The sequence below is a fragment of the Leucoraja erinacea genome, chromosome 3 (assembly GCF_028641065.1).
Source record: "Leucoraja erinacea ecotype New England chromosome 3, Leri_hhj_1, whole genome shotgun sequence".
Lineage (NCBI taxonomy): Eukaryota > Metazoa > Chordata > Chondrichthyes > Rajiformes > Rajidae > Leucoraja > Leucoraja erinaceus.
In genome coordinates this window covers 72,352,962-72,369,912 of record NC_073379.1, presented here as the reverse complement: position 1 = coordinate 72,369,912, position 16,951 = coordinate 72,352,962, and the positions used below count along the sequence as shown (strand labels likewise).

Sequence of the window (16,951 nt, the reverse complement as noted above, 5' to 3'; positions counted from 1 at the left end):
AAGGGCCTGTTCGTGTGGCTATACCGTTCCACCAGGCACGTGCCGTGAGTAATTACTCAGGGTAGGCAGTCAGTCGGCTTTTTTTAAATCTTAAACCGAGCATGCGTAGATTGTTCTCTCTGTAAGATGTCAGTCGACTTTTATAGTCTTCAAAAGCCATATCTCTTAATAAAGTACCATATTTCTCGGCAATGAAGACGCACCCCCATTTTGAATTGCTAAATGTTGAAAGGCTGGCGGGACAGAATTTCTCACGCTCAAAAAAATGAAAATAAATAAAGTAACAATTCAATTTGCCGAAGGCTTCCAAACCTCCTTCATTCTGAATTACTGAATGGGTGGGGGGTGGAGGGTGACGGCAGGTGGAGAGATGGTGGGAAAAACGGGAGCACACCGGGACAAGTTGAATCAGTTGTGACCTTATTGAATGACAATACTAGTTCAAGGGACCAATTGGGGGGAGAGTTCCTTTCACAGCGTGTGGGGAGTCTGGCCAGGGGTAAAGTTGCGGTTAGGGCAGGAGCGTTGAGAAGGAGGGGGTCGGGGATCGGGGGTCGGGGATCGGAGCCACCGCTTTGTGGCCGGGGAGGGAAGTAGCTCGGGTGGCTGCGAGCGGCCGCCGGGACCTCAGCGCCTTCTGCCGGCCCGCCCACCTCTGGCAATGCTCTCCGTCTGAACATCTCTCACCTGCCGCTCGCCGGCTTCGCTCATGTCAGCTGCTTCCCGCCAATCCTTAAATTCCGACTGCCGCCAGGAGCATGACAAGGCCTCACTTGCTGCGCTGGATAACACTGCATGGCATTCACTGCCCGGTCCGTGTCTTTCAATGTAGACCGGACAGTGATGGGACCAGCTCAAGAGCTGGTCAGCAGGCAATGGATAACAGTACAGCGGGTGGTGGAGCTGTGTCAGCGCGAGTAACCTCAATTGGTCCCTTGATCGCGCTGACATAGGAGTAAACTCCACCGCCCGCTGTCCGGTCCTGGCGGCCACTCGCAGGCACCCGAGCTAATTCCCTTCCCGGCCACGATGGGTGGCTCCACGCCCGGAGCGTCGCGGCAGCAGTTAACCATATAACCATATAACAATTACAGCACGGAAACAGGCCATCTCGGCCCTACAAGTCCATGCCGAACAAATTTTTTTCCCCTTAGTCCCACCTGCCTGCACTCATACCATAACCCTCCATTCCCTTCTCATCCATATGCCTATCCAATTTATTTTTAAATGATACCAATGAACCTGCCTCCACCACTTCCACTGGGAGCTCATTCCACACCGCTACCACTCTCTGCGTAAAGAAGTTCCCCCTCATATTACCCCTAAACTTCTGTCCCTTAATTCTGAAGTCATGTCCTCTTGTTTGAATCTTCCCTATTCTCAAAGGGAAAAGCTTGTCCACATCAACTCTGTCTATCCCTCTCATCATTTTAAAGACCTCTATCAGGTCCCCCCTTAACCTTCTGCGCTCCAGAGAATAAAGACCTAACTTATTCAACCTATCTCTGTAACTTAGTTGTTGAAACCCAGGCAACATTCTAGTAAATCTCCTCTGTACTCTCTCTATTTTGTTGACATCCTTCCTATAATTGGGCGACCAAAATTGTACACCATACTCCAGATTTGGTCTCACCCATGCCTTGTACAATTTTAACATTACATCTCAGCTTCTATACTCAATGCTCTGATTTATAAAGGCTAGCATACCAAAAGCTTTCTTTACCACCCTATCTATATGAGATTCCACCTTCAAGGAACTATGCACGGTTATATCCAGATCCCTCTGTTCAACTGTATTCTTCAATTCCCTACCATTTACCATGTACGTCCTATTTTGATTTGTCCTGCCAAGGTGTAGCACCTCACATTTATCAGCATTAAACTCCATCTGCCATCTTTCAGCCCATTTTTCCAAATGGCCTAAATCACTCTGTAGACTTTGGAAATCCTCTTCATTATCCACAACACCCCCTATCTTGGTATCATCTGCATACTTACTAATCCAATTTACCACACCTTCATCCAGATCATTGATGTACATGACAAACAACAAAGGACCCAACACAGATCCCTGAGGCACCCCACTAGTCACCTGCCTCCAACCCGATAAACAGCCATCCACCATTACCCTCTGGCTTCTCCCATTCAGCCACTGTTGAATCCATCTTGCTATTCCTGCATTTATACCCAACAGTTGAACCTTCTTAACCAACCTTCCATGAGGAACCTTGTCAAAGGCCTTACTAAAGTCCATATAGACAACATCCACTGCTTTACCCTCGTCTATTTCCCTAGTAACCTCTTCAAAAAATTCAAGAAGATTAGTCAAACATGCCCTTCCAGGCACAAATCCATGTTGACTGTTCCTAATCAGACCCTGTTTATCTAGATGCTTATATATATTTATCTCTAAGTATCGTTTCCATTAATTTGCCCACCACTGAAGTCAAACTACCAGGTCTATAATTGCTAGGTTTACTCTTAGAACCCTTTTTAAACAATGGAACAACATGCACAGTACGCCAATCCTCGGGGACTATTCCCGTTTCTAATGACATTTGAAATATTTCTGTCATAGCCCCGGATATTTCTACACTAACTTCCCTCAATGTCCTAGGGAATATCCTGTCAGGACCTGGAGACTTATCCACTTTTATATTTTTTCAAAAGTGTCAGTACTTCTTTTACTTTGAACCTCATAGTATCCATAGCTACTCTACTAGTTTCCCTTACCTCACATAATTCAATATCCTTCTCCTTGGTGAATACCGAAGAAAAAAAAATTGTTCAATATCTCCCCCATCTCTTTTGGCTCTGCAGATAGCTGTCCACTCTGTCTCTCCAATGGACCAATTTTATCCCTCGTTATCCTTTTGCTATTAATATAGCTGTAGAAACCCTTTGGATTTACTTTCACCTTACTTGCCAAAGCAACCTCATATCTTTTTTTAGCTTTTCTAATTTCTTTCTTAAGATTCTTTTTACATTCCTTATACTGCTCAAGCACCTCATTTACTTCATGCTGCCTATAATTATTGTCGATCTCCCTCTTTTTCCGAACAAGATGTCCAATTTCCCTTGAAAACCAGGGTTCTTTCCAATTTTTACTGTTTCCTTTCAACCGAACAGGAACATAAAGATTCTGTACTCTTAAAATTTCCCCTTTAAATGTCCTCCATTTCTCTTGTACATCTTTCCCATAAAACAAAATGTCCCAGTTCACTCCTTTTAAATCATCTCGCATCGCATCAAAGTTAGCCTTTCTCCAATCAAAAATCTCAACCCTAGGTCCAGTCCAGGTCCGGTTAGTGAGTTTCTGGCACTATCCTCAACCCCCTCCTTCTCAACGGTCCTGCCCCCCCCCCCCCCCCTGCAATTTTATCCCTAGCCAGACTCCCCACATGCTGTGAAAGGAACTCACCCCCCCCCCCCCCCCCCCCCCCCCCCATCTGCGGCGCTGTCCGTTTACAGCCGCTTCCCCCTTTACAGCCGCTTCCCATCATCTGCCAACAATGAGGGGTAGAGTTGGCTATTCAACATTACAGCAACATCGTTCTTGATGTTCCTGTACTGAGGGATAGCCAAGTCTATCTTTCTTGGCTAACAACCTAACTTTTGGCCTCCAAGACGCAGGTAAATTTCCGTGCCTTATTTTTGGGTAAAAATAGCGACTCCATTGCCGGGAAACACGGTATTTAAAAACATATAGCTCAAATTTACTTACCACATTATTTGTACACAAACTCCATTCTTCTCTCTTTGCTTCTTAAGATACTCTTAAGATAATGGCAATGTTTGAAAAACCCACCAAGGAACTTACGTTGCGCATGAGCGGTAGAATGCTGCACATGCGCAGTACGTAGTCCACGGTACAAAGGCAGAATTTCAGCTGCCTTCAGCTCCCCTTGTGGTGAAGGCTTGAAGCAGCGTCAACGACACGTGAGCTGCACATACGTTCGCGTATTACATGCACCGCGGATGAAAGGCACGGGAGAATTATGCCTATCCAAGAGGTCGATCTCTTATGTAGGCATAATTCTTCCGTGCCTTTACTATTTATATTTAATAATTACCATTTCATAATTTTAGTCAGGGTGGGCACTGACTACCCTAACGGCACGTGCCTGGTTTCCACGTTCTATTTATTTCTGGTATCGCCACTCACTGAAGTTATGCAATATAATAAGAAGAGCTCCCACAGAAATTACGTGAGAATTTAAACACATTTTCAATGTCCTGCTCTGGTTGCAGGTGTTGGATAATCTTACCCAAATCCAGTCATTAGCTTTTTGTTCCACTGCATTCTCAGGGTCTGCACTGTACAGACACCACACGCACTCCAACAGGTTCTGATGGCTCTCATCTGCAATAACAAATGGTAAAAGCAGCCGTGTTTGAATATGGAGGTGGTGTACAAAACCAAAGGACTGGCCTCCAGTAACCACTATCTTTATCTGTGTGAAATATTTTCCTTTTGCTGCCCATCAAGTTCTGCGTTACCAGGGCCTGGTTTAGTGCAATGTGGTGAATAAAACTGTATTGTATTGTATTGTACCTTTATGACATACTGGGTCAAAAGTTGCCTTAATGTCACAAGCAATCACTCTCACATCACATTTGGATGAAGAGAACACAAAGGCTGAAGAAGGGCTCAAACCAAAACGTCACCCATCCATGTTCTCCAGAAATGCTGCCTGACCTGCAGAGTTACTCCAGCACTTTGTGTCGTTTTGTGTATTGATCAGCATCTAGTTTAGTTTAGTTTTAGATTTAGTTTAATTTAGAAATACAGCGTGGAAACAGACCCTTCGACCTACCTGGTCCGCTCAGACCAGCACCAACCTACAAACATGCATGTCTGTAATGTGGGAGAAAACCGGAGCACTTGTAGGAAACCTTACCGACAGCACCTTAGTCAGAATTAAACCCAGGTCTCTGGCACTGTAAGACAGCAACTCTATTGCTGCACCACTGTGCCACTCTAGAAGTTCTTGGTTTCTACCATTGAACCAATACTGTGATGAGGACTGGAGCAGCAGTCCTGGCAAAATGGAATAAGGCAACGTGAGCACTGTTGAATATGGCTTTCATCACTTTGTTGGTGATAGAAAGTCGTTTTTATGGGCAGTGATAGCCAGATTGGATTTGACCTGATTTTAGAAGAATGATGTGCAAATGAAGCCGGGTGTTAGCCAAAGCAGCTCTGTAGGAAGATTAGCAAGATGGTGTAATTTAATATTAAATTTATGCTGTTAATTCAGACAAGTTCAAATAGGCATGATAAAAACAGAAATACAGGTCCATTTAACATCGCAAGAAAGTGCATCAGTCACAGCCCAATTGGTAGCACTCCCACGAATCAAAATATTGTGGGTTCAATATTGTGGGTATAAACATCTAGCTTAGCATTTCTATGAAATAGTTCAGATCAAGTCCTGTTCACCCATCACCCCAATGTTTGCTGACCCATATTGTCTCCCAGTTAAGCAGTTCCTCAATTGTATAATTCACATTTTATCCTCGCTATCACTAATTCCTTCAGTCCTACAACCGTTGAAGAAAGCCAAGTTCCTTTGATTATGGCCATCTGATTTTAAACAGATTCAATCACAAACTTAGGTGTCTCTCCCTTTAACTGCTGTATCCATGTTATTCTTTAAGATGTGTGTAAGAGGGAACTGCAGATGCTGGTTTGAGCCGCTCTGAAGAAGAGCCTTTGCCATAAACGTCACCCATTCTTTCTCTCCAGAGTTGTTGCCTGTCCCGTTGAGTTACTCCAGCTTTTTGTGCCTTTCTTCTTCTTTAAGATACTCATTTGCCTAAGCTATGGGGTCTCAGTTTTAATATCTTAGGAGCACTGCTTTTGACAATGGTTACTATCACTTCACAGAACCAATGTCAAAATCCATCCAATAATTGGTAATTTCCTCAACAATTTAGGATAATTAACACTTGCCAAAAATCACAGATATTTTAACTTTGAAAATAATCCTCATGCAAGCGTACACCTTGGGATTTGCATTTTTCTAATCTCATCTATTCTTCTTGCTTATTTCCTGTTTCCTTCATCAGTAATTCCTTAAGCGCTTTAAAACCCTGCCATATTCTACTTTGTAATTAAAGCCATTACATAAAGCTTTTAACGTAATTTCTCTCTTCTTAAAAATATGGGCAGGAATGTCCTTAATAATTAAGGTGTATTGGAACAGCCTGCACTACTAACACTTATATTATAGGCAAGATTTTAATTTTGAATATTAACAATTTGATAGCCACATGAAACAGAAAATCTACAGTATTTCCAATTATTTTTAAACTCATCTCAAGACAAAGCTTCCATGGGCAACATTACTTTCCTGAAAATGTAATTTTGTCATTATTATAGAAATCAATAATTTATTAGATATACTATAAGCCAAAATAACCTAAGATCCTGTAGAATCAATAATTGTAGACAGTTAGCCAAGAGCCAAAATTAAAAACTAGGCTTGACTGATTAGGCATAAAATATGATTGGTCTTTGCGTCGTAATGTGATATTGGTGATGATTACACCAGATTGTTAAAGATGATAAAGTTAAAACAAAGAAGCACACCAACACCTCTACTTCCATAGAAGGCTTAGGAAGTTTGGTATGTACCCAACAACTCTCACCAATTTCTACAGTTGCACTGTAGAAAGCAATTTATCAGGATGCATCACAGCTTGGTTTGGGAACAGCTCAATCCAAGGCCGCAATAAAATTGCAGCGAATTGTGGACGCAGCCCAGACCATCACAAAGCATGCCGAGGTATGACCAGCAGCATAGTCAAAGACGTGTCGCACCCTGGCCACTCTCTCCTCCCCTCTCCCTACAGGCAAAAGATATAGAAGTGTGAAAATGCACACCTCCAGATACAGGGACAGTTTCTTCTCAGCCGTTGTGGCAGCGCTGCCCTAGCAGCTGCGGCTCGCCTGCAGTCCGTCTGTTTTTCCTTTTTTTTTGTTTTCTTTCGTCCTTTTTAGGTAATTTTAGTTTATTTAGGTTGTGTATGTGTAGGGGGTGGGAGAAACATGTTTTTGGTCTCTTCCTTCGGGGGGATGCAACTTTTCTTGTCATATCCCCCGTCTCTCCGTCTGCACTGAGGCCTAATGGCGGAGCTGGCGGCCTCCAACTGGGTCCGACCTCGAGGCTCCGGAGGCAGAGCCTGCCAGGACTTACTAACGCGAGGCTGGCTGACTTTGGGGCTGTGGTGGCGTTGCGGCGGCAGCAACCCGACTTCGGGGCCGTGGCGGCGTTCCGGCGGAGACGACCAGACTTCGGAGTCTCGGAGGCTCGGCCGTGGGCCCAGTGGACAACATCATCGGGAGCTCGCAGGTCACAGGTTGGTGACCTGTTTTTCCGGAGCTCCCGCAACAGCTTTGTCTGCTGGACTGGAGGGCGGCAGCTTCGGTAGATTCGTCCGCCCCGGGCCGCGGATTTTGAACCGGCCCGTTCACGGAGCTCGGATTCAGCCGCGGGACTTGCTTATCATCACCCGGCGGGGTCACAACATCGTAGGCCTGGATCGTCTCAGAGCAGAGGGAGAACAAGGAGGGAAGAGACAAGGACTTAAGACTTTTGCCTTCCATCACAGTGAGGTGGTGCCTGGTAGACTCACTGTGGTGGATGTTAAACTGTGTTTAGTGTGTGTTTTGTTATTTTATTCTATGTTATGACTGCAAGGCACAAAATTTTGTTGAGACTGAAAAGTCTGAATGACAATAAACGATACTTGATACTTGACTTGTTATCAGACAACTGAATCATTCTACCACAACCTGAACAACTATCTACCTCTTTGGTGACCCTCGGACTATCCTTGATCGGACTTTGCAGGCTTTACCTTGCACTAAACTTCATTCCCTTATCGTGTATCTTATACACTGCAAATGAATCGATTGTAATCATGTATTGTCTTTCTGCTGACAGGTTAGCACGCAACAAAAGTTTTTCACTGTACATTTAGCAGATGCAGAAAATTAAGTGAAAAAATGCCTAACATTTTCCATAACATCCAAATTGTAATAATTAATCTTAGAAATGAAAAGAACCAGTCATCTTCTGAATAGATGAAGCTGTATCACCATCCCTGTGGACTTACCATGTGCTACAACAAATGGGTTCCAACAAAGTCTGCCCAGCAACTGACCAATCATTGGAAATGATTTCAATGCCGCAGTCGTCTTCTGCAATAAGAGGAGAAATGTGTTGGATCAGTATTTCTACAAACCCTGTATGTGGCCACCAAAAAGAACTGTTTAATATTAATATACAAGCATCACAAAAAATACCCGAGGTTGAAATTTAGCCACATGATCTTAAAATAAAATTAAATATTGGTGACCTTCCATGAGCATCTGATGGACACAGAACTCATATGATGCATGTAAGCAAATATTAGTTTACTCTTGTCACGCCATTGTACTTATTGCATTTATCATTACGATGTATACTGTTTATTCTATAAGCTTCATGTAAAGAAGGAATTTCATTGCACAATAAACTAATCAAATACACTACACTGAAATTGTTCAATTTATTATTCTGTAACTATCATCATCCAATGAAATTTGCACAAAGTGCAACATTTTCCAATGTTTGTTACAAATGATAAAGCAGAATTAGAACAATACTGGGGGAGAGCAAAACCAGTGAAGATTAAACAAACCCATGGAGCTAGAGAGAGGAAGACAGAGACTGTCAGAGGGCACAAGAGTAAAAAAAATGTCTGCTTGTTTTGTGTTTAAACATATATTAGGTCCCCCTCGGTCATGACTGACCATGGGTGATGCATCCTAGTTTGCAGGTGATTTGTGGTCGGATGCAAGTCAGGGCGATGTCATATGGAGGACAGGCTGTTGCCCATGCAGCACATCCCCCCTCTCCATGCCGCTGATCGATCCAAAGGAACAGCAGGGCCGTTACAGTTTGGCATCAGCACCGTCGCAGGGTCTGCGAGAGTGAGGTTGTAGACAATGACAAACTGCCTTAGGGGCTCCAACTCTGGATTTTCTTGAGGTTTACCCTAGGAGCCTTTTCCATGACTGGATATGGCCCCAAGGAAGTGGCGTTTTTAAATCAGCTTTCCCTCTCCTAGAAGAAATGCCTTCCCAGGCTGACGAGCCCCATCTGCCCGAGACTCATGGGTGTGGGAGCGTCAACCTTCCTGTGCAGGTCTATAGCACCTGCCCACTGCCCACATAAACATATAATGTAAATGATTAAATGTTCCCATCACATGTGACTCCTGTTTAACTGAAGGGTGGCGTTCTTAGACAAGCATCCTTTGATTATCCTTAATGCAAATGGTGATTATCCTTAATGCAAACCCCTATTTTGCATTGAACCCCATGTAATAGGCAGAGATGCGTTTCCTACAAAATGTTTTTCTCTTAACGGTGATGATGAGTACCATCACTGAGGGGTTGGGATGACGGGTGGCCCTCTTCAGATGTTTGCTTTGGAAACAGACAAAGGAGCAGCTGTATTTGGAGATACAAATGACTGTAAATGATTTTATTTTGCATGATTTCATTTAAATGAAGACAATCTCTTTTAAACGCATATTAAATATAGATAAGTGTAATGATATAATTCACAATAACAGTGGTCATTTATGTTTATAACTTGCTTCAAATATATTGAGGGTAAATAATATGGCCATTTTTTGGAAAAAAAAGCTAAACAGCAAAATGAACCTACTGTATTAAAATGAAAGCCACGTTATCTGCACATGCATCAAGAAATAAGAGCTTAAAAAAGACAATAAGTGTTGTTTCTTTTGCATTTTGTGTTCATTTATTTAATTTATTCCCCCATATAAATTCTGCGCACACCAATTTTATTCAATATCTGGGATTTTTGGGCCGTGATTTGTTTTCTTCATACGGGTGAATTTCCGTAACCAGAGCAGCATAACACAGGGTTTTCCTTCACTTTGATATTTTGAGTCGACGTTTATTTAAAACTAATTCCCTTCATTTCAAAATGGCAAGTCAGTTCTCATAACTATTAAATTCTGGATACATTTATAGTCTCCAGCTTTGAAACATTTATGATGTCACCGGGTCACAGTTTAAAATCAACACTACACAACTCACGGCCAAGGTGCAAACTTGCAAGTTAAAAAAAAAAAATGGCTAGTCATCCAATTCACAACCTTATTTATTTCAATGAGTTAAGGAGGTAGTTGACTTGATTGGCTTGAAAGTCTCATGTATCATCTTTGCCAATCTAGAGAAAGTCGCCTTTCATAATAAATCAAATTGCAGGAAATACATTCCTGTTTGCATTAGGCATAGCCTGTTTCCCCAACTAGATGTAGCAAGATCCGGAAAAGCAAATTGAAACAGTCTCCTTGCCACTACTAACTTTCTATTTGTCTGAATTTGTGCGACAGATTGGCATTAATGATTCATTCCATCTGTAAATTGCTTACCATATGCTGTATGGCTCCATAAATCTGCTTCAGGAACTCCTGTAATTTAGGTAGGTGCAGGCAGACATCTTGCTGGGATTCAAAAGTAGTGGCCTGGCCCCATTCAACAGACTTATTCAACCAGTAATCAAATCCAAAACTAGAAGGTGGAATGGAAGTTGCTTGGGTCATACCACAAGCTACAAAACTCAAGTTTAATAGTCATCAAAAGGAAAGGATACTTCCTCCAAACCTGGAATCTGTTTCATAAAAAAGGTGAAAGAAATGTTCAATATTTTTCTATCAGTTAAACAAGCTTTCAAAACAAAATCAAAGATTTAAATATAATTAACATTTTATCTCAGAACAATCGGTAATAACTACAATAAGAAAGTAACTTTTAAATATGTTGCTCGATTCACCAGCATTTTATTACAATCCTTATATAACTATAAAACTGTGTGTGTGTGTGTGTGCGTGCGTGCGTGTGTGTGTGTTCGTGTTCGTGTGTTTTCACATCTTCTCGAAAAAACGACTCGCGAATGGGAACATTTTTTACATATTCTGGTTGAGATTTACCCCCTGGAGTCCGAAATCGGCTTATCTGAAAATGTTGTCCTTTATTTCTTGAGTTATTAATAAAAATCTTCACAAATCCGATAAAACTTTGAAATCAAAACGCCTGTTTTTCACTGATGACGTGACAATGGATCTGCCTGCCTGCCGTCTGCTAACGCTGCGACTGACGGCACATCCCACCTCTCCCTCCACCCCCCGTTATACAAAAGTCGTCCTGTCGACTGAAGACCAAAGATCATAGCTGAAGACTGCGGCACGTGCTGCGAGTGAAGAACGAGCAAGTCGGGCCCTGTACTAGAGCTCTCGGGTCCGGACCGTCGCTGCCGAACAATGTTTGAAAAAAAACCCCACTCTGTCTATTTGCTCATGCTGGGAGTGACGTCACCCCCGCGACCATTCCCCCCGTACTCAGACCCTGCTTGCAGTGAGGTTCGGGAACCAGCCCTACCCTCTGATGATGCACCCTCCCACCCCCCACCCCTCAAAACTCTACCCTCCTCACTCTCTGCCCCCCTTACGCTCCCTCTCTGACCCCCCCATGCCTCCCGTGGGGGCAACGGGGGGGGGCAACGGGGTGGGGGCGGGATGCGTTTTGCAGCTGGGAGCGAGGGAGTATTGCACTCGGGAACCAGCCCTCCCCTGTGACGACGCACACACCCCCCCCCCCCCCCACTCCTCAAACTCTACCCCTCCCTCTCTGCCTCTCCCCCGCTTCCTTTGTCCCACTCACGATCCCTCGCGCCCCCCCCCTCTCCCCCCCCCCCGTGCCCCTGTGTCCCTCTCTATTCCTCTGCGTCCCTCTCTGTGCCCCTTTCTATGCCTCTGTGTCCCTCTCTATGCCTCTGTTGTCCGCTCTGTGCCTCTGTGGTCCCCTCAGTGCGCCTCTCTGCACCTGTGTCACTCTCTGTGCCTCTGCGTCCCTCTCTGTCCCTCCCTGTGCCTGTGTCCTTCTCTGTGCCTCTGTGTCCCTCTCTCTATCTACCCCCCTCCCTCTCTAGCTGCGCCTGCGAGTTGGGGACTATGCGTGAGTGGATAGGGCGGGGGATGGGGGAAAAGGAGTGAATGAATAATATTAATATAATATCAATGGGGGTAGTTAGTGTGTGTGTGTGTGGGGGGGTGGTAAGTGTGTGTGTGTGTTTGTGTGTGTGTGTGACGCCGCAGGCCGCCCCCTCCCCCTGCAACCGTGCGTTGAGGGGATGGGACCCAATGGGTCCCACTTGGTCTAGTAACAGTTCAATACTGCTTAGTGAAAAGTAACAACACAACCACACTTTTCAAAAAGAATGAAACAAGAATCTTAACCAATTATATTGTGTCAAGATCTCCAATTGAAAAGAAGGGATGTTTTATTTCATATTTATGACATCTGCTGCTTTCTTTAAATTTTCCTTTTTTTTAAAATTATTATTTATTTCGAACAGAATAAAAGAATAAAAAACAAGTGTGAAAAAGCATACAAAAAACAAAACAAAAATATTTATAAAGTGTCATAAACAATACCTATAAATAAATGAAACCGTATGTGTCCGAAAAGGAGCAGGAAGAAGCCAAAGCTTATTAATTCCCACCCCTTATTCAACTGCTTATAATTATCTTGTACAAATTTAGCAGCTATATGTACACCATAGGTACACCAGCCACTATATGTACACCAAATTATTTACATTTATACACTAATCAAATATTTACAAAGCCATACAAAAAAGATAAAAAGAAAAAGAAAATAAAAAAACCCTCATATACTATACAGTATCTTAGTCATATATACAACCCATCACTCTATAATCACCCTTCCCAATACAATCAATATAACAAATATCCCACTCACAATCACCTATCCTCATCCCAATATCCCAAATTGAAAATGTTAAAGGTCTATGATTAAATAGGGTAATGAAACACTTAATTGGAATTGTTAAGATTGTTGGCACAAATTTAAATAGTACGGGTGGTGGGAAATAAAAAATAGGGGAAGAATCCCCTTTGGGAAAAATAATTTTGATTTGGCTTTTCATAAGCCTAGACAGAGGACCATAGCGAATCAATGTGGCACTAACAAGATCAATATGCAAAACCTTATGATATTGAAGGATCTAGACTTAATATCTGTTACGATTGTCAGCTGGAAAAGGCAGGAGGGAAAATGACCCATCACCTACTGAATAGAGTTTGGCAGGCAAGCAGTGCCATGGCTCCTATATTGGAACTGCAATATGGGGTCAGGAGGGAGAGATGGGCGGAATGGTGGCACAGCAGTAGAATAGAATAGAAGATAGAATGCTGTTTATTGTCATTCAAACCTGGGTTTGAACGAAATATCATTTCTACAGTTTTTTACATTACAACACAATCCAAGACCCACACTTAACACAGTTTACATAAACATCCATCACAGTGAGTCTCCAACATCTCCTCACTGTGATGGAAGGCAAAGTCTTTATCTCTTCCCTTTGTTCCTTCTCCCGTGGTCCAGCAGTCCAACTGCAGTGTCGAGGCGAACTGGGGCTCCGATGTTAAAGCCCCCGGCGGGCGATGGTAAATCCTGAGGCCGTTTAAGCCACGCCAGGCGATGTTAGGCCCCGGCTCCATGTCCTTAAACCCGCGATTCCAGCGGGAGAAGTTGCCGTTGCGGAGCTCAGAAAAGCGGTCTCCCACCAGGGACCTGCGAGCTCCCGATGTTCCCGTCCACCGGGTCTGCAACCGGTGCCTCCGAACTCCAAAGTCGGGTCGCAGCCGCACGCCACCACAGCTCTTCCCGCTCCGAAGTTGGCCAGCTCCGCGATCTCAGCTCCGCAGGCTCTGCAACTGGAGCCCTCAGGTTAGTCCCGGCCGGAGGTCGCCGCCGGCTCCACGATGTTAGGCCCAACAACATCCGAGACCCGATAGGGAATAGTCGGATCCCCGCACAGGGAAGAGATTAACGGTTTCCCCCCCACCACCCCCCACATATACATAGCTAAAAAAATAAATACAAACTGACTCAAAGACATACATTTAACAAGACAAAAAATAAAAAAAGACATTCGACTGTAGTCGAGCCGCTGCCGTTAAGCGCCGCCACTCCCACACTAGAGTTGCTGCCTTACAGCGATTGCAGCAATAGAGACCCGAGGTCGATCCTGACAATGGGTGCTGTCTGTACAGAGTTTGTACATTCTCCCCGTGACCTGCGTGGGTTTTCTCCAAGATATTCACTTTCCTCCCACACTCCAAAGAGGTATGTAGGTTAATTGGCTTGCTAAACGTAAAAATTGCCCCTAGTGTGTGTGGGATAGTGTTCATGTGCGGGGATCGCTGGTCGGAGCCGACTCAGTGGGCCGATACGGTTGTTTCCACTGTATCTCCAAACTAAAAGATAGATCAGCTATGATTGAATGGCGGAGTAGACGATGGGCCGAATGGCCTAATTCTACTACAATTTCTTAAGACATCACGTGGTCAACCGGGGCCAAAATATTTTAAGGCACAATTAGTAAGTTTTCATATGATGCTAAAGTGGGTGGTATCATAGATAGAGAAGATGGTTATCTAATATTACAACAGGATCTTAATCAGTAGAGTAAGTAGGCTGAGGAATGACTAATGGAGCTTAATGCAGATAAGTGCTAGGTGTTACATTTTGGGAAATGAAACCAGGGCAGGACCTTCACAGTAAATGGTAGGGCCCTGGAGATTGTTGTAGACCAGGTGGTCCTTGCTTTCTCCCTCCTTCCCATCCCCTTCCCAGCTCTCCCACAAGCCTCCTGTCTCCGCCTCTTCCTTTCTTTTTCCCACCCCCCCCCCCCCCCCCCCCCCCCCCCCCCCCCCCCGACATCAGTCTGAGGAAGGGGCTCGACCCGAAACATCGCCTATTCCTTCACTCCATAGATGCGGCCTCACCGCTAAATTTCTAATTTCTCCAGCATTTTTGTCTACCATCACAGGTAGATAGGGTAGTCAAGAAGAAGTTTTGCACCAAAGATAGACACAATGTGCTAGAGTAATTCAGCGGGTCAGGCTGCATTTCCGGAGAAAAAGGATATTTTGGTGATCTTTTGGGTTGGGACCAATCTTCAGGCTTTTGTTGCATTGGCCTTCATTAGTCAGGGTACTGAGTATAGAAGTTGGGGCACTATGTTACAGTTGTATAAAATGTGGGTAAGATCACACTTGGAGAACTGTGTTCAGTTTTGGTCACCGTGCTATAAGAAAGATGTCATTACGCGGAGATGGTTTAGAAGCACGTTGCCAGGACTTGAGGGCTTGAGCTAAAAAGGGAGAGGTTGGGCAAGCTATGACTTTATTCCTTGGAGTACAGGAGGCCGAGGGATCATCTTATAAAGGGGTATAAAATCATGAGGGGAATAGATAGGATGAATACAGAGTCTTTTACTCTGGGTAGGGGAATCAAAAACAAGATGAGAGGGGCAAGATTTATTACAAACCCAAGGTGCAACTTTTTCACTCAGAGGGTGGTGGGTATATAGAACGAGTTGCCAGGAGGTAGTTGGGGCAGATGGGTAGTTGGGGCTCCATGTTCAGATGAAGTTTAATGCTGATAAATGTGAGGTGCTACACCTTGGCAGGACAAATCAAAATAGGGCGTACATGGTAAATGGTAGGGAATTGAAGAATACAGTTGAACAGAGGGATCTGGGAATAACCGTGCATAGTTCCTTGAAGGTGGAATCTCATATAGATAGGGTGGTAAAGAAAGCTTTTGGTATGCTAGCCTTTATAAATCAGAGCATTGAGTATAGAAGCTGGGATGTAATGTTAAAATTGTACAAGGCATTGGTGAGACCAAATCTGGAGTATGGTGTACAATTTTGGTCGCCCAATTATAGGAAGGATGTCAACAAAATAGAGAGAGTACAGAGGAGATTTACTAAAATGTTGCCTGGGTTTCAACAACTAAGTTACAGAGATAGGTTGAATAAGTTAGGTCTTTATTCTCTGGAGCGCAGAAGGTTGAGGGGGGACTTGATAGAGGTCTTTAAAATGATGAGAGGGATAGACAGAGTTGATGTGGACAAGCTTTTCCCTTTGAGAATAGGGAAGATTCAAACAAGAAGACATGACTTCAGAATTAAGGGACAGAAGTTTAGGGGTAATATGAGGGAGAACTTCTTTACTCAGAGAGTGGTGACGGTGTGGAATGAGCTTCCAGTGGAAGTGGTGGAGGCAGGTTCATTGGTATCATTTAAAAATAAATTGGATAGGCATATGGATGAGAAGGGAATGGAGGGTTATGGTATGAGTGCAGGCAGGTGGGACTAAGGGGAAAAAAAATTTTGTTCGGCACGGACTTGTAGGGCCGAGATGGCCTGTTTCCGTGCTGTAATTGTTATATATATATATATATACATTAACAATATTTAAAATACATTTAGTCAGGTACATGGATAGGAAAGGTTTAGAGGGATATGGGCCACACAGGCAAATGGGACCAGATTAGTAGGCTTGGATGAATGGGTCCAAGGGCCTAGTACTGTGCTGTACGATGATGCCTGTCCTCCTGAGTGTTTTTCAGTATTTTCTGTTTTTATTGCAGATTTTCAGCAAATACCAGATGTTTTTGATTTTCAAGGTCTTAAGTACGTACTTCCAATGAGGAATATACTTATGAATTCATGTCTAAATGAGCATTCTGATCCAATTCACATCTTAACTAATTCAGCATTCCATATCACTTTGTCTTTTGGCCTTGATATATTTTTATGAATTTTGTATTTTTGTTAAGGGATGTTATTAGATTTGGATATATGTCCACTTCCATTCAACATTAAGCACTCCTAAGTTAGAAATCATGTAGCCTGGTTTATAATCTCATTGTTCAAAACTATGCTTCAGTCCAACCTAGGGACCCACCCACTCCTTAATAAACTAATACTAGCAATATGATCACTCATTAGCATTACCAAATTATATACTCCTCTATGCGGTGAGA

The 16,951-nt window shown here is 43.6% G+C and overlaps 1 protein-coding gene across 3 annotated transcripts in view; it reads right to left on the bottom strand.

The window, feature by feature from the left end:
• The window catches only part of fancc (FA complementation group C), a 138,783-nt gene that overhangs the window by 112,630 nt on the left and 9,202 nt on the right, over positions 1 to 16,951 (bottom strand). For all 3 annotated transcript variants that reach the window (XM_055632921.1, XM_055632922.1, XM_055632920.1), the window contains exons 2-4: positions 10,462 to 10,700; positions 8,125 to 8,209; positions 4,269 to 4,363 (exon numbers count right to left, since the gene is read on the bottom strand). In XM_055632921.1, the coding sequence (XP_055488896.1) occupies positions 4,269 to 4,363; positions 8,125 to 8,209; positions 10,462 to 10,632 (351 nt within the window). In that variant the 5' untranslated portion in view covers positions 10,633 to 10,700. The remainder of the gene's footprint in view (positions 1 to 4,268; positions 4,364 to 8,124; positions 8,210 to 10,461; positions 10,701 to 16,951) is intronic.